Below are 19,042 nucleotides of genomic sequence, written 5' to 3' on the forward strand. Positions count from 1 at the left end.
TACCGTTATGTTTGAACCACACGTCCGCTAATTGTAGTATTCAGTCTCCCTATAAGGTTAGTTCAGACTATGAAAGTCTTTCCCCAACAGGGCTCACCCCAACGAGCTAGTCCTAGCTAGAACTTTGGCAACACAAATGCCATGGTTGACGTTGATTCCTGCCATGGGGGTAGAACGATCCGCGTGTGTGGCCAACACCGTTTCCCACGCTTAAGTGACCACTCTGAGACAGATGGTCCGTGATATCTACGTCACAGGAAAGGACGTCACAGGAAAGGAGAGCGCTGATTGGCTTAACTATTGAAAGGAAATTCCGTCACCGAACTGTGAAGGAAGACCATTGTTTAGCTCTCTACTGAACGCATGTGAATACAGGAGACCGCTTTACTAATCTTCAAGCATCCACTGTTCCCAAATCAGCCAGCTAGAGAAGCTCCAGTCCGCCAGAGAAGCTCCGGGATTGTAGCGCCCTTCGTAATAATTAATTCAAGGATACAAAGCATTGGTATTTGGTGTCTTTGTCAAGCTACCACGCGGTTATTTGCTAGCGCCAAGGTGCTAATAGCACTCCGCACAGCGGGAGAGCCGCAGAAACTGCGGTTTTCCATAATACGCTTCTGAATTGGCTCAGTTCGTAATGATTAATTTCACACAATGTTCTTTATTTTCGTGCATTATCTCTGCGTAAGGTGTTTGGTGCAAATGCGGTCCTTTGATCTTTTAATAATAATGGTATGAACCACATTTTCAGAAAAAAAAAACATAGGTCTAATGCAGTAATGGCTGACCTGATCAATTTAATTTGTTCTTTATTCTTTATTCGTAGACCTACCCAGAAGTCCAGGTTATATTTGAGGTTGCGGAAAAGACCCCCGACCATGGCTGCCAGGTGAATAACGTGGGTCGGTTGGTGCTTCTTAAATAGAACCTGAGTTGCGTTAAAGTCCCTAGATGCAGTAAACGAATGAATGAATAAAATGTTACTTAATATGTGTCTTGCGCGTTATACGCCCAGCCCGTGTGGTCCCATAAGACATCGGTATTACAAATGATATATACACGATGACAGACGTACAGAATAACGAAATCAACAAGTATGTTACAGATGGCTGAAAACCAAATGTACAAATAAATACAATATACAGGTGAACAGAATTTACAGTTACTGCTGTACAGACATCAAATCATAAATACGGATAAACAAAAAAGATAATTAATGAACTGATATTTCACATGATAAATATGTGCAGTTATGAGATAAACAAAAGAGAAGTAACGGGTACGATATATTAAGGGACCAGTAATGTAACAAAATTCTGAGTCTGGTAGAAGTAACAAGTTTGCGTTTAAGACATGAACAAAGATATTCTAAAGGCGTGTGAAGAAGATAAAAACTACCTTCGACTAGAATACACAAACCATTCATTCGTATTCGGGTTTGCCAAATAAAGATTCCATTTAAAACAAGCCGTCATTAAGGAACTTGTGAAAAAAAACTTAAACATAGCTAGCATTGTCATGTTTTGTTCTTTTTTTCTACGCAGCCCTTACGTTAGGTCAGCATGCTTTGAAGATACAAATATCCATTCCTCTTCGTCACTGGGGTTCTCCTCCACCACTCTGCGGATGGCCTGACCAACCAGACCCGTCCCACCTGTCACTAGAACACGCTTCTTCAACTGTTCTGCCTTGTCAGTGCAGGCTGCCATTTGTGCTGCGTGATCAAATACCCACACAAAAAATATGATATCATTTTGTAATGACGTCACTAGTATACAGTGATATAGTACATAGCATAGAAATTATTGTATTGATAAATCTACATTGGCGACCGATTCAAAGTACCAGCCAACAATGCTAACCCGACTCTCAAAAAAGATGGCTTATTATGTCTGTTACGCTGTGACCTTACTATAGCTTGCCTCTTCCGCGACCCTCCAGGAGCGCAATTTGACATATTGACAAGATTCTTATGCAATCATGCACACTTTTTTGTCTCAATCTGAAATTTGCCGAACTTAAGCGAAAATCTCTTCTGCCGAATACTTCTGAGAAAAAAAAAATGTGTATGGGAATGGAGGTCATGCAAAGAGTAACCAAGTTTTAATTCCATTTCTCCCATTTTGGTAACTTTTAGGAGACAAATCATTTTCCCGTCCAAAAAGATGAGCAAAATAAGACATCTTTGGTATTAAACCCGTCACAAAAAATGACTGATATCGTCGTAAAGGAAAAGCTCGAATCCCTTGAAAGTAAAAGCTCGAAGATACAATCAAGCCTAAATTATAAAACTGAGATTTTTTACAGTAACCACACGCACGAGATCTGTCAACAGCGCCAAAAGAACGCAGCAAAGGTCAATCTGAGGCAGAAAGGCGAATTACATTCAACGTGGACGGTTACCCAGAAGTGAAGATCAATCTTTTTTTCACTAAATCCTCGTAACACTATCGTCACCTTTTCCCCGCGCACTAACATGGACCCCTGGTTGGAAAAATCGGTATGTTCACCGTTATCCCTGAATGGTCGTATCTCCGCCTCCTGAAGGACTTCGATCATTTGGCATTATAAAAGCCATATTACTGTTCATTATTGTCTGTCTTGGGAGGAAGACGACACCTTCACGAGGTCCTCACTGTCAGTACCAACGCAGTTGGGAAGTCAAGGATTGCGAGTTGACAACCGCATGAAGAGGGCAACCTCTTAAAATGTCTACCTTTCTTCAACCAAGAAGCTGTGTACGGCACCCTCGGGCACCGCCATCTTCTCAAGAGTTTGCCTTTGAAAAGTGAAATATACGTGGCCTGGCTTCAGCCAGAAAGAGGCAAACGCTCGGAACAGACTGCAAGCATTACAGCATCGACATTGCATGCATCCCGGAGACTGAAGTGACCAGTCACTCAGAGGAAACCCTCGAAACTGGTCACAAATTAATTCTCATGGAGCAAAAAGAAACCACTCATCATGGGTTTGGGTTTGTGATGGGACCAAGGCTTCCGAACAATGTACTGAATTACGGACGCATTAATGACCGTAAAGCTACGATTGATCTATCACTCCAACTTAGAAATGGCACAACTACAAAATGCAGAATAGTCAATGTATATGGCCCAACATCAGAAAGAGCCCAGGAGAACCCATCGCTTGTAGACACACTCTACGACGGACTCAGCCATGCCATTAAAGTTCCAAATTAGGAAAACTCGGCAAAGCTGACGAAGAAACAGGACTAGGTATGTGTATAGGGTCTTACGGAATAGGCAATAGAAACAACAATGGGAAAGCCTTGGCATCCTTTATTAGTACCAATGGCCTGTTCGCAACAAACACAGCTTTCAAACACCCGGCCCGCCACAAAACAACCTGGACTGGACACAGGGCTGACCCCAAGGCAGGGGCAGCTTCCAGAGCTACAATTGCCATATTCAACCAGATAGACTTCATACTATGCAAACTGAAAAGTAAACCATTACTCAAGGATTCCCGTATGGAGGAACAGACCTAAACTCAGACCATAAACCTGTAGTCACGCGCATCAGGATGGACAAAATCCACCTGGTCAACAAGAAAACGCTGAGACAGAAAGGCCCAGCCAAGTACAATCTTGCGAAGCTTGTCAATGAACCTAAAATACAAGAGCAGTACAAAAAAAAAAAACATTGCAAGAAAAAAAGCCAACATAAGCTTTGAACAAAATCCCAACAAAGCATTGGACTCTTTACAACAATGCATTGAGCAGTCAGCTGCCAGCACCTTAGGAGTGCAAAAAAGCAACAGGTGCAGGAAACATACAGACGACCCTCTGGTGATGGAACTATTAGAGATGCAAAAGGCACTAAGACTACGCATATATCTAAAAGACCACAGAAAAAAAAAAACAAAAAAAAACTTTCGCAAAGAACGCAATAACATGCTTTGTAAAATAAACAAGCGACTCAAGGAACTTGAGATCTATAGAGCTGAGGAGATCGCGTCCACAGAGGAACGCCGAAAGATGTTCAAAGCCGTCCGTGCCCTCAAGGTTGGACTCCCACAATCAACATTATCAGTGCACAACACAGCAGGCCAGTTCATAGCAACGGACATGGGAAAGGCGGAAGCAATCAGGGAATAGTTTAAGAAACAGTTCTCAGACCGAGACGGGGAAGAACTAGAACCGTTCCTATGAGAGCCGAGACCACTGGTAGCACCGATCACGGAGATGGAAGTGAGAAATGCCATAAAGACCCTTAATAACGGGCGCTCAGTGGGGCCGGACGGAATTAGCAATGAACTATACAATTATGGGAGTGATGTCATATCACCAATCATTGCCTCCATCATTAACTATGCCTTTCAACACCACCATCCAATCGAATCCGTTGGTCAAGGCACTTTGATCGCCCTGCCAAAACCAAATAAAAACACCCGGTCCACCTGCGAACCTTCGCCCCATTGTCCTTCTCAACAGCATAAGGAAAATCCTGTCTACTGTTGCTCTCCATCGTACAAGGGACAAAATAGACAGTTTCACCGGACCCTATTAAAGTGGGTTCAAGAGGGGACGCAGCTGCGCAGATATTGTGTGGGCTCAACGTATGCTAGTTTCTGCGGTCATGATCAAGCACTGGGACTTCTACAAGATGGGCATAGACATGTCCCGAGCCTTTGACACAATCAAAAGGTCCAACATCTTGGAAGTGCTGGATCAAGCAGGGTGCAACGATGATGAACTCTGACTGATTAGACTACAACTAGCAGGGACCAAGCTGAAAGTTAGAGTCAAAAATACCTACTCAGCAGACTTTGAAACCACTATTGGCTCCCCACAAGGAGATAGTCTATCCCCGGTGTTGTTTACCTGCTACCTTGCTTCTTGTCATCTATACGGAGGAGTTCATCAAGACAAGACCCTCCAGTTTCCGAACTAGGCATGCCATTAGAAATGGAATATAAGGATGCCGTGGACTTTATTGATGAAAAAAAGGACACATTACAAAGACTCCTCCCAATAGCTGCCAAAAACCACAAAGAGTCAAACCTTTTTGTCAACGAGGGTAAGACAGAATTTACACATCTACCTGGCTGACACTCAGGAAACAGGAGAGAATGACGATTCTCTCCGAGGAGTGGAGAGCTGGAGGAAGAGTAAGATCCTGGGACCGCAACTGTGCAGCTCCTCAGACTTAGAGGCACGCTGCATCATGGCTAACATCGCCTTCCAATCGTTTTGGAAACTGTGGATCCGTAGGTCAAAGATTCCCCTGGCAAAAAAGCTGCAAATATACAACGCAACTTGCATCTCCATAATGCTCTACAACTGCAACAGCTGGGCAGTGCCTTAGGCAGAACTGGACAAACTTGATGCATGTCATCGGAAACACCTACGCAAAATCACAGGGTACCAATGGCACCACAATATCTAAAATGTGCAACACCACCTAACTGTCAGTGAAAGTTAACCACCTAAGGTTGTGCATGCTTAGGCACATCCTCCGCATGCCCGAAGACGCTCTAGCACAAAAGGCACTAGAATTTGCTACAGTGGGGTGTAACAAATACAAGGCCAGGAAAGAATGACATTGCACAAACCTACTAAGTTTCCTAAAACAAACCTTAAGAACAAAGGAATTGGAGACCTAAGAACAGAAAAAAAACTCAGAGAAAAACTCAAAGAGCTACGGCAGCTCGCAGGAAAGAAGGCACAGTGGAAAGAAAAGAAAATAGACTGAAAGCAGCCAGAGGCGGTTTCCACAACCTCTGAGCCGCAGAACACATTGGATCATCATTATCATATTGTCTGTCCGTCAACTCCATGTAACATGTACATGTACATGTACATGTACGTGTAATTGCAATTAGCCTACGGACAGGAATTTACAATAAACATTTCCCGGGTTAAAACGCTACCCGTGCAGGGAAACGTTTGAAGGAAAATGTCGTGGTGTATGGGAACCGTGTTGACTCAGCAATAGATGGTACAGCTGTTGCGGTACCAGAGCTGTCAACCCGTTGATGTCCATGACTAACTGAATTTAGTTTCGGGCTCTAATGGCTAATGCATTATTTTGCTATCTATGTTCGATGATACTTGCTGTAGTTAATTTCATTTATAGATTAAGCATATACATGTATAAGCGATTGTGAACTGTGAGAAAAAGGAGATGACGTTTTCGAACGACTGGGTCTATGAACTAATTTGATTGAAACATGTTTATGTTTTATCAATTCGTCAAAAGCCGTGGCACCGATCGAATTCCGACGGCCGTGAAATTCATCACTTTTAGTTCAAAAGTCCGCACATCGCGGCCGTAGAACTGACCACTAAAAAGCACCATCTTCAAGGATGAGGAGAAACGTGAATATAAAGCAATGAAGGAAATGAAACTTGCGGCACAGTCTCTAGCACCGAAATCTCTGGAGGAGCACCATTTCCCGACCTATAGAACACTGATGTTGGATTTTGAAAAATGGTAATGTATATCACAATTTCAAAAACAATACGACCAACATTTGCAAGGTAGCAAACGTCACGTCACGTCTGCTCTGTACGTGGAAATTGCGTCTTGCAATGGTGTGAACTACTTCTCGCGGTGCTTCCTAAAAGACAGCATTAATGATTAATGCTTCTGCTAGAGCATTCTAGCGGGCGTAGACGAGATCTTCCCGGCATAATAAGCTGGCCGATATGTTGGTGATCGTGAATATGCGGTCCCATCAACCAAATAATACCCCCCCCCCCCCTGAGCAATAAACAACATCGCTCTTGGAAGGGCGGGAAGGAGGCTATCTCAAACAGGAAAGACAAAATATCAATACAGTATACAAATGTTTAGATTTTGACATGTGTAGTGAATTTGCGTTATTCTGTTCATTATTTTCTTTGAAAACGCCATTGTACCTTAAATACGCATGTCTATACTTCGCAAATCATCACCGGATTCTCATCAGATTGTTATGTATATGAATGGCTTAATTTCTGAAGTTCACTTAAAAAACCAAGCAACATAACATTATTTTGCTTTGGCATTGTGTAAAATAATACTGTTCAATAATGATTATACTTGTTAACTCATGACCACAACTTTATTAATTTTTCTACGTACAGTGTATTTATATCGGTACAAAAATAACGACAAGATCTATTCGGCACTAAGACTGCTTCGTAGCAATGAACGGTAATCTACACAATCATCCAACTTCATTTTGGTTTGTTAGCAGAAACTCATGAACAATACTAAATGACTTATCGCATATTTCAAACTGTTTCCGTTGATTTATTTTGTCAATTTTATCAACGGAAACAGTTTGAAATATGCGATAAGTCATTTAGTATTGTTCATGAGTTTCTGCTAACAAACCAAAATGAAGTTGGATGATTGTGTAGATTCCCGTTCTTTGCTACGAAGCAGTCTTAGTGCCGAATAGATCTTGTCGTTATTTTATAAATATATAAATACTCTGTACGTAGAAAAATTAGTAAAGTTGTGGTCATGAGTTAACAAGTATAATCATTATTGAACAGTAATAAACGATACATATTAGCACATGAACCTAAAATATTGGTTGAATAAATCAAATAAAGATCGTCAACAGACCTCAGCTTTACACTCAAGACATCGACGTCTAAGCCCAGTTAAAGTGCAAGACTCTACTTACAGAACTGGAAATAGTCTGACATACATATCCATTTTAGTACGGAGCGCAGATCACATGTACATTTGAGTGCCTGATTGGTTGGTGAGCCAACCAATGATGTTTCACCAACATAATTAAGTACCTTTACAATGTATTTGCATTTGTACGTTACTCAATTAAGACCAAACATTTTATCATGTTACTAAATGCCCTAAATTGTATGTTCTTGCGAATGCGTGTGCGCGGGCGTGTTTGTGTGTGCGTGTGTGTGTGTGTGAGTTTGTGTGTGATTTATTTCGTGTGTGTTTCAGTGTTTAACCAAAAATGGATTAGAAAAATCACCATGCCCTAAGAGAAGACTTATCACCTTTTTTCTTATTCAGGCTATCAAAATACTTATATTGAGCTAATGCATTTTTTTTGGAAATATTTATCGATCTTTTTAACGTTAACAGACTTCACAAACTTGATTGAGTGTATTTTCCGTGCTGTGCATTTGGCTCGATAAGAACAGGAATTTCTTCGAGAATGCCCAACAGTAGACTTGTAGAAAGAAGTGCTTAAAATTAATCCTATATTACATTGTCTGAAGCCTGTTTTTTCGACCAATTTGACATACCTCACACCAGTTTTTGTTGAAATTGGTATCCATCATGACATGATAACATTTACAATAAGCGATTTGCCGACAGAAATTCACGTTTCCCGTCGACTGAACGAATAATCACATAACCCCTACCCCGACGCTAATTATTCAGCCCCAGTTTATCTTCTGACCCTTCCTGCCTGTCCCCTGTTAGGTAAATCGTGGCTTGACCTTCAAGTGGTGCGGTCACATTTTTTGGAATAATGGCAGGCTTCCGGATTATTGTGTTGCAAACTCTTAACTAAACAAGTCGCTACAAATGATAGTTACTATGAACGGTAGGTATGTTTCATATTACCATGTAAATTCCAAACAGTTGTTTGCAAAAACAGGTCTGTATTTTTGTTACTTGTTAATAGTGTTCAATCACAAAGTTTGCGAGATAAGATATTAATGTTGTCTGAAAATGAAATGGTTGGGACGACTGTCGTACGTCACCGCCTCTCTTTTCGTCGTGTAAATCAGGTTTTTATGATCCGGCACCAATTAAATAAGCTAAGAATCCATGACTTCTGATTACCTCAATGAAATGGGGAGTTATATAGTTTTGTCAGTTTGTTCTTATGTCTATGTAAGATATTTAGCAACTAAATATATGTATGTTTAATTTCTCTTGTTCAGTATTCGCAATAACATTTTTTTGCTGATTAATCGCATATATCAAGCTTTATTACTTTACATCAAAAAAGGCTTACCAATTTACATTTCAATAACGATACCTAGCTATTGAAGTAAGTCATTTGATAAGTATTATTGATGCAGGTGAGTGAAAAACCTTTATTACGGGGGAAAAGGCACACAAACAACAATGCTTAATACTTATGTAGAGAGTGATGATAAACAGTTACAATGTTGTTTTTCTCATCCATGATATAGATAGTGACATCGATTTGTTCAACTGTTTTTCAACAATTTGTTCGACATGACAACTGCAGAAGTTGGCTTTCTGACACCATTGGAGAAGAGGAATGATCACGGAAGAGATCATAACTATACCTATACTTGTAGCGAGTGTGGCAAGATGTTTGTTAATCGAAATGGTTTGAAGCGACACTTCCGAACTCACACTGGTGAGAAGCCCTACACATGTGAGCAGTGTAACCGACAGTTTAGCCAGCTGGGACATCTTAAGACACACATTCTAACGCATACTGGCGAGAAACCGTACAGGTGTGAACTGTGCAGCAGGATGTTCATCACGATGTCTAACTTGAAGACACACATAAGAAACCACACAGGTGAAAAACCATTTCGTTGTGAGGAATGCAAAAGATGCTTCAGCAACCTTACTATTCTAAAGATACACATGAGGACTCACACCACCGAGAAACCGTACCGATGTGAGAAATGTGAGAAACGCTTCAGTCAGCTCGTACATCTGAAGGATCACATGAGGATTCACACGGGTGAGAAGCCGCACATGTGTAAAGACTGCAGGATGCAGTTTAGGCACCACAGCACTTTGCAGTCTCACAGAAGGACACACACTGGTCAGAAACCGTACAAATGTCAAAATTGTTCTAAAACCTTTAGACAGTCTGCTCACCTTAGAACCCACATGCGGACTCATACTTGGGAAAAACCGTACACATGTAAAACTTGTATCAAACAGTTTACTTCGCTGTCTAATCTGAAGAGGCATATGTATATCCACGCGTGCTAGAGACCGTTTGTGTGAAATGTGAAGTGCAGCAATAACTTAACCATTTAAAACGACCTTTAAAGATGACGCACGTACGGCGGGTTTTGAATCAAAGAAACTACGTCGTTTGGCAGTTATACAATGTCAAAGTTGGCGCTGGCACTTTTAGCCCCCCCCCCCCCCCGTCTAGATATGGTTAATGATGTCCACTGATATTGGCTGCAACATAAATTCACTGATGTTGTTAGCTTGCTGAAAAATGTTCAAACAATGTCAATACTTAAATTATTATTACAATGATTAATCAGTTAAATATGCTAATTAATATCATGATCTATCAGAGTGAGAACAGAATGGTGCTTATTATTAGTATGAATACCTATGTTACCCATTCTAATAAGATCTCTGATTGGTACACATAATAAGTTAACTACAGTACAGGAGACTTACAACTTACTTTCTGACTAGTACAGTATCAGTAATTTATTTTTCAAGTCATTCTCCTGAAGAAGCTTTTCTGTTTGAAAATTTGAAGAAGGAAATTTAATTTTCGTCACCAAGCACTTGATCTGTTGTTTGAATAATCTTCAAATTTTTCAAGTTTGCTTGAAGGCAGCCCACGTTCTCTGCACATTTGTACCGGATATGCCAACTGTTTATCCACTGGAAAATTAAAAAAAAAAGAACATCTGAATGAAGATCATACTGTGTGACAAATTCGGACTGTATGATCGTAACGTTAGTTCATATAATTCTACAACATAATTATGACAGTGGAAAATTGTTTTCTGCGTCCATGCGGTGATGGTGACTCTCTGGGCACGATGATTCGTTGTAATATTCTTCTTTGGTGCCATGAGTACGATTCGTTCATAGTTTTATTTCAGTGTTCATAATTGACTTTAAAAATTATTTTAGACTCACACTCGTTAAGTCAAAGTTGACCCCTGCTGCCTAATTAACGGGTCACTTGAACTTTAGCTACAGCACTATAGGATGATGGCTAAGCAATTTTTTTAATGAAGTGTAGAACCATCATTATATGAAATGGTCAGACCAAATGGTAGTTCAAAATTGCTTACTAATATTACTAGTATCAAAATATTAAACATGTCATAAATTTTCAAACTTTAGCCAGCATGTGGCTCTTCAATTTCAATTTTTATTAGACAAATTTGACACGTGTGTTTTCAGCAATGATCACTCTACAAAACTGTAGAGTGACCAGGCACTGTACTAACACTACATGGTAGATATTCATAAATGTGTTTAATATTTGCATAAAAATTGCTGGTTTCAAATATTCATGAAGGCCAAGCAAAGTACTGGCATTTCTGACCACCATGGTCACTCTACAGTTTTGTAGTACAACATGTCTACTTTCCATACATATGTTTTATGCTGGAAAAAAATATAACACGGTGAGCCACAACTTAAAAGAAAATGAGATGACAAAATCTAACTTTCTATTCCTCCAAAGGTGAAATATGACCTCTTTGTTTGAATAAGTGGACAATACAGCTAATCAAATTGTTGACATAGCACGCAGACAGCAAGCTGAGAGACTACCTGGGTAAAACAATATGTACCTCATGGCTGGATCACACCTTTAATTGGCCCATTCTGTTGGAACATTCTAGGTCTGGCTTTGTTTTTCAACAATATACAAACATGGATCAAGTACAAATTTTCAGTATGTAATACATGTATCATGGAACGTTATTCCACCACACTTATCAGATACAGTATTTACATATACACACAAAAATCTGGAAACAAAACATTTGCGATTTACAATTGTACTCACATTGTAAATAAGTAGAATGAATGTGCATTTTCGTTTTCAATACACCAGACGTGGCCAGACAACATGTTATTTGAAGTCTCCTAGACTAAAGTTGATTGATGTAAAAGATATTTGAATTTCGGGCACGGCAACGTCTATTTTAAAAGAGGTGGCAGTTAGGTAGGTATAGGCGAAGTACTCCGCGGGCTCAGCGAGACTTGAATAATAACGTAAAATTCGTCCGCCTGCCGCGTGGTATAGCCCCGCCAGTTTCACTATGTAGCCAATGCTCATCTGACATGACCATCTGACGATTGTTTGTATTCTCCAACTTTCAAGCAAAGGCTTCGATCAGGGGTCTAGTAGGGAGGACACCGTTTAAAATTGCGGCTACTCCTAACCCCCCAAACGAAACGTCTGTTTGAAAATAATCTTTTTCCCTCTCGCGGCCCTAATGGATAGCCCAAATGTTTCAACATTGGTAGAATACTTTGGGAACTATCAAAGCTGAAATGTTAAATCCAGCTTGTTTTTCTCTGTGTTTCAAGTAAGGATTAAACCTCCGTTTATTCACGAACTTGCAGTTAGTCTGTGGGAGGGACACTCCACAAAAAATCGCACATCCCCAGATATATCAAGGTTCTTATTCCAAGGAATACCTTCTAACCTGTTAAGTCTATCTTGCAGACTCTCCATTGCTAATTGTTTTTTTAAAGAAACAGTTTTCTCGTAGTGCCGGGTCCTGAGTTTTTTAAAACTTTTTTTAAAATCTAATATTCTTTCATACACTGAAAGCTGACATCATGCCCAATAGACACTTGCTGATGAATAATTCCCAGACAATGATACAAAGAACCCTGCTTCACACCCTCCAGGGTGCCAGGTAGGAGCTCACCTGGCCCCCTGGCACCCCTCCTGCAAAGTTTTCGCAGTAGGCGGAGAGAGGGCAATTAGCAAACAATGGGGGAAATCGGGGTCAAAGGTGGTTGCTATGCGTCGCTAGGGCAGCCAACACCCTCTTTCCTGGGGGTCCAAAAAATCACTTAACCAGGGTGAGGAGACTTGAATAACATTTTATCATACAAAATATATCACATATTGAATGGATGACGGGTCTTGAATTATATGTGGCCTCCGTCGGTCAGTATTGACCATGGTAAAATCCTAATTCACAACAACCCTACAGCATCGACTATGGCTAAACAGCCCTATACAAGAATGACAGTCTCTACCACAAAAATCACATCTGTAAGCTGAAAAATTATTGAAGCTTGGTCCCGACGGAAAAATGAAAGCATATGAAGTTTAGATACATTCAATTTGATGTGTTGTCTTGTCTTTGTTGATCAATAACCAAAGGAACATACCTAGTCAAAATAACATGAAGGTAAACAAAAGGTAATTTTTGCATTATATACTCGTAAACGTAAAACAATTACTGTATGTTGGTATTATCATACTACAGGAACTGAAATTACAACCAAAAATACGCATGAAGTAACGTTCATTTACTATTATTCACATTCAATTTGTTGAAAAGATAGCATCTGATAGTAGCCACTGTGAATTATGAATGCCGTAACAGAACACATACTATAGTATGGGACTAACAAATTGATTGGGGGGGGCGAAATCCCTAGCGATTTTGCACCCCTGGGGGTGCAAGATCATCAGAGAGGTGCAAATCGCTAGGGATTTCGCACCGGGGGTGCAAAGTCAATGGGGTGCAAAGTCACGGGGGTGCGAGATCCCTGTGACACCGGCCAGGCTCCCTACGGGGATGTCACCCTTGATGCTGTGAAGGGGAAAACCCTGTTTCAGTCTTAGAGGCAATTATCTCATCGCCCATGGTCTTATCATTCGGCTTGGGTCGACTGCCCAAGTCATCTTATTTCCTATTGTCCTGTTACAAGAAAAAAAAAGCTTCGAAATGGACTGATGTAACGGTGATGAACCCTTTAAGTCTTTCACGAGATTATGGAATTGCGATCCAACTTATATTACCTCTTTTTATCATGCTTCTTAATAGTGGTGATGTCCAATCAAACCCAGTTGCGCAAAAATGGTTTTATTGTACGCTTTACAAACATTAGAGGTTTATGTTCTTATCTGAACTACCTAGAATATGATCTTCTCACCACTAGACCTCACATTTTCTATGCATCAGAAATTTTCCTGAACATAACAGTAAGATCGACGTTGAGTTACTTGTGGTACACGGTTACTCCGTCTTTAGACGGGACAGACCCAATGACTCTAGGTGGGGTGGATTAGTAGCGTACTGTCGTGAAAATATTACTGTTTCAGGAATGTCTGACCTTCAGAACCCTCGTCATGAAGTTATTTACCTAAAGTCGATTCTTTCAGGCCGTAAGATTTTCATGTTCTTTGTCTTCCGGCGGCCATCAGATGATGACACTGTGTATGACGCATTATCTGAGAATATTGACAATATCCAAGAACTTCATTCGAGATCTGAAATTGTTGTTCTTGGGGATCTGAATGCCCATCATGTAGACTGGTTAGGCGGTAATAAAACAGATGTACACGGAGAATGTGCATATGAATTTGCCATTCTGAACAACTTCCACCAGCTTGTTGAAGAGCCGACAAGGCTTGAGAAGGATGGGAACAGCCCCAAACTGGACCTCTTCCTCATCACTTCTCCAGACAACCATGTCATGACTGTTAGTGCACCGCCTGGATCCTCCGACCACTGTGTGGTAACTTCTGTAGCAAACTATAAACTTCTAACACAGAGTAAACCTGGCCTTGTATGATGGCAAAGCCGATTTATTTATTTATTTATTGCACTTCTCCAAAACTGGAAGGCATGACGGAACAAATGTACCCCCACAGAGGTCACCTTTTTAAGGCCGCCATGCCTATTTGGATGGAATGCGCTCAACCTGGCTGATGGTAGCTGGTCCGCTTTCTTAAAGGGCCAAAGGGCTGATGCAGCATGGTCTTGTTTGAGAGACAAGATCAAAGATGTCATGGATTTGTTCATACCTTCCAAGTCAATCACACATTCTGATAAACCCTGGTTCAATGAAGATTGTTAATCCGCAGTCCAAAGAAAGCAAAATGCTTTCAAAAGGTGGCAGAACGACCGAACAAATAACTCATGGGTTTTGTATACCAAATATAAGGCAGAATGTCAATGTGCTGGATAGCATAGACGAGTGGGCCCCTGATTGATGTATAATGTTAAATGCTGGTAAAACTGAGGAGATGATTGTAATCGGGAAACGTGAACAGACCCGTTCTCCTCTTTACTTCATGAATGAAGAGTTAAATCCTACACTGAGCATTGCCCTTGTTGGTGCCACCATTATCAATACTTGGACTCCATTAATCAAAAACCTTGCCCAAAAGACTGCTAGGAAGTGGTTATACATCATTGGACGCACTAGAGACCTTCTTCCTCTTCAGGCTTCGATGACAGTGTACAATGCGTATATCCCCCCTCCCCATGGATTACGCGCTCGTACCCAGCGCCCCGGAGAAGCCAAAGGTTAAAATGATGGGCTTAGAAACTATATCACATCAAGCTTAACGAAATGAACTTTCTGGAATTTATAGCTGTCTGTTTTCTTTTGTTTTGTCTGTTTGTTGACAGATCCTCAGTAGTTATATAGTGCACATCAGTATGGGCGATCTTCTACATTGTTAGTTTTAACCCGCTCGTCCTGAGACAATATGGTGGGCAGCAGTAGAATGGCAGGCGTGTAATGGTTAATCCTAGTTCTAGCCAGACACCTAATAGGTTTGGTTCCCATTGGGAAAACTGGGGAAATATTGTCAGAGGCTAGCCTCTAACTAGTCTTACTGGACTGTATCGTGTATGAATTCTAGCATTCGGAACTTTCTCTGAGGTTTTTTATTCTAAATTTACATGTCCTTTTTGTACATGTGCATATGCATGTGTCAAAAATCACTTGCCAGTAATAACTAATAGAAATTGTTTCATTGCAGCATGCCTTTGCTATTTACTATGGCTTTAGGCCATTGAAGATTCTAATGGGGTCACTGGTGGGTTTCGGTTAGGTTATCCTTCAAAATAAGACCTTGTAAAACAGACAGAGCTATGAACTTCGATCTTTATGTATCAATTAGCGAGTTGTATACAATAACATGTAAGCGTAACCGGTGTAGCTACCTTCAATTAATTTGTAAACTGCCTGGCTTATTATGTAAGTAAGTTGTCTGGGTCACTGCTGAGTAGTTCTTTACCAGGAGGCAACAAAAAATCACAAAATATAAACTTTGTCGAATCCTCTGAAACTGCAACATAATATTCTTCTTTTCTTTTATATTTACTGTACCTCAGTTCACCAGAAAACAAAGCTCAAAGTAAACATTGAAATGTTTCTTGTTATTATGAAAAGATACCAGTAAAGGGAATGTTGTCCGTGTTTTGGGGTCAGGCATGTCTACAGGGCAGCTTTGTAGGGTCCAGTTGTCAATTATACTGGCCTCTCGCCATGCCCGATTTTCCACTGCTTCTAGGATCACCTCTCCCGGGGGCAGGGCAGGGAAGCCGAAACCTGCGCTCAGGACGAGCGCATGTAGCGGGTTTAACCGTTATTTCTTCTAACTAGCACGGCCTTAAACAATACACACGTTGGCAATTTTTGTTTGTTCTAAGAAATGGATATTAAAAGTACCTTATTGTTGGCGCTGTTAGATTATCCCTTCAGAAAGGGGAATTATGTAACGGAAGAGAGTTTGCCATGGGAGGGAGTTCGCTTCGGGAGCGAGTTGGTGTTCTCCGCGGAACAGCTACCATCTCGTACCCAGGTTAGTTTGCGCAAGCAGTTCCTTGATTCGTGCGCGGTCAGTCCCAGCCCCTTATCGGTCCCATGATCCGTAATTCAACCAAATAACGCCACCATGCGATCTGTTTATGCATTGCACGTATTTACACAGAGGCTTCCAGACTATATGGGTGGGGTTTGCTGACGCCTCGGAGGAGCGTGCATGGAATACGCTTCCCAATATGGAGCGGAGCTGGCACAACAGCTCTCAACCTACTAGACAGACTCCATGGCCAGAGGAAGGCTGCGGATATGGGACCCACGAGGAGCAGGAATATCCTCCCTGGACCATAGGAGAAAAGTGGCCAGTATTAGTACCTTCTACCGGCACTTCCTCCTGCAACCCTCCGAGGAACTCACAGGAATCATGCCGACACTAGCAACTTGTGTGACAGGATCAACCACAAGTAGCCACCCATACCTCGTCAACATCCATATAGATCTCACTCTTCAGCTCCATTTTACTTCATATGTACCTAAAACAAGTAGACTATATGGAACGCACTGCCAGCCTCGGTTTTCCCGGTTATTCCAACTGTGAGCAATTTCAAGACTGCAGTAAATAGAGTTCTTTAAACCCCTCATTGTTAATCATATTGTGGCAAATATTGAATGCTGCTATATCATGATATTGTGGTGATGATGATAATATTGAATCTGAGGTAATGTTAAAGCGGATGACAAAATGTAAATTCGAGGCAAGATTGTCATGTGATTCTCTTTTGTGCATCGTTATTTTTTTTTTATGACTATGATGTACGAGCCGCCTTTCTTCGTAAAATCGATGAAGACATCAGGCTGACGAACCAAGGACATTATATAATGTCCTTGGACGGACTGATTAAGAAAACAATGAATGGTTAGTCTGTTTAATGGGGGATGGTGGGGTAGTTTTTGGAAAGTCAATTTTGAAATGGTCAATAATTCTGATTTTTGAAGTTTGATTGTAACAGTTGAATTGACTGGGTTGATAATTCAACATTAAATTGTAGTGCAAGTGTTTTCGACTATTCCATTTTAAAGACCCCAGTAAAACTATATAAATTCAAGATAATGTAAAATATTGGCTTCAGTATGCGCCTGGCAGCACAACATTGGAGGCCTGGCTGAGACAATTTACCATGTACAAGTTACTCTTCAAGCCATGTTTAAAATCGATAGACAACAGATAAGAATTTGAAGTATGGCTACACATAAAGACATTTGCTTGAAGGACATGTGATAGGTTTCTACCCACAGAACAGACGGAACAACCCAAGATCTCGGTTCACACTCCTTTTATTCCACTCATGAACAATCCGGCCACTTCTCAGAACTCTCAGATACCATCTGACCCCGGTCACTGACACCGGACCTCTCCCCAGTTCTGGGCCCTACCATTATCTTAGGATGGGGGGTGACACTTATCATGACACCTCCCCCAGGAAGAACTATACATCAGATATCTTCTAACATCATGTACTATCCTAATTTAGCATCTAACAAATCTAAACTAACACATGTCATGTTCCTGCTACATTCTATCCATGTCCCTCATTACACCATACTCCTGTTGTCTGCCACGTTTTCCCGCTTCTCTCATGAGTTCCTGCTGCCTCCGCAGCCAACGCAGACGACCCCGCCTGAAGACAGGGTCTTCCCTCATGAGTTTCTGTATCCTCTCCTCTACGATACTTCTGCTCTTCACGTCTGCCGTCAGAGGACACTTCACGTCTCGATACCCTTGCTTCCGCCTCGCTGGGATCTGATACCGCGGCACTGCCGACTTTGTCTTCCCAGCACGATTTTCGTCCTCACCCGACTCATTCTTACTCTCCTGAGTTGCTACCGGACTTGCCCTACTCGTGACGCAATGGTATCCACCGTCCCACTGGCCAACCTGACCCTGATTTTGTCTTCTTGATAGGCATTCCACGGCACCAACTTCTGGTTGACGTATGTCTTTGAACTCCCGGTGTCCCGGTACACCGTTACCTTCCGGCCATTTACCGCTCCACTGCTGCTGTACCTACTCTTCTCCGAGATTCCATCCGCGTCCCAGGGTTTGGCTCCCCCCTGTGCGAACATACTCTGCGCGAGCATACCCTTCCTCTCTCGGGATTCTCTCTTCAAACTTGGGCGATCTGCTTTCAGATGACCTGATTCGTAACAGTGGTAACAGGTCCCGCGGAAACTTCCCCCGAGCTCCCTGGAGCTACCGTGACCGCCCTTCCTGGTCGACACCCCCCCCCCCTCCTGAACTTGGTGAGTTGCGTGGGCGGGCACCTTCGGCAAGATTTCTATCGTGCGCGATCAGGTACTGCTCACTTAATGTCCCGATCTCCTCCAGCGACTTGGGCTTCCTCTCGCGGAGCCACACCGCCAAATCCACAGAGCACGAGTCCAGGAACTGTTCTTGGATAATCTTATTACATATCCCCTCGTACGTCTTCGGCGTCCCGGCTAGGTCCAGCCACCTGTCCAGCCGGGTAATGTACTGGTCGGGCGCTTCTCCCTCCTGAGGGAGCTCGGTTCTGAACATCTTCCGGAAT

At 41.7% G+C, this 19,042-nt stretch overlaps 1 protein-coding gene across 4 annotated transcripts in view; it reads right to left on the minus strand.

The window, feature by feature from the left end:
- Positions 1–19,042, minus strand: part of LOC136435847 (GDP-L-fucose synthase-like) — a 39,546-nt gene that overhangs the window by 18,548 nt on the left and 1,956 nt on the right. Inside the window, exons 1-3 of one of the 4 annotated variants that reach the window (XM_066429564.1) lie at positions 7,578–7,689; positions 1,552–1,714; positions 833–947 (exon numbers count right to left, since the gene is read on the minus strand). In XM_066429564.1, the coding sequence (XP_066285661.1) occupies positions 833–947; positions 1,552–1,709 (273 nt within the window). In that variant the 5' untranslated portion in view covers positions 1,710–1,714; positions 7,578–7,689. Of the gene's footprint in view, positions 1–832; positions 948–1,551; positions 1,715–2,510; positions 3,271–7,577; positions 7,690–19,042 lie in introns of those variants that run through there. The other 3 variants (XM_066429563.1, XM_066429562.1, XM_066429561.1) reach the window with 3 other exon arrangements.

The sequence above is a fragment of the Branchiostoma lanceolatum genome, chromosome 5, assembly GCF_035083965.1.
Source record: "Branchiostoma lanceolatum isolate klBraLanc5 chromosome 5, klBraLanc5.hap2, whole genome shotgun sequence".
Classification (NCBI taxonomy): Eukaryota; Metazoa; Chordata; class Leptocardii; order Amphioxiformes; family Branchiostomatidae; genus Branchiostoma; species Branchiostoma lanceolatum.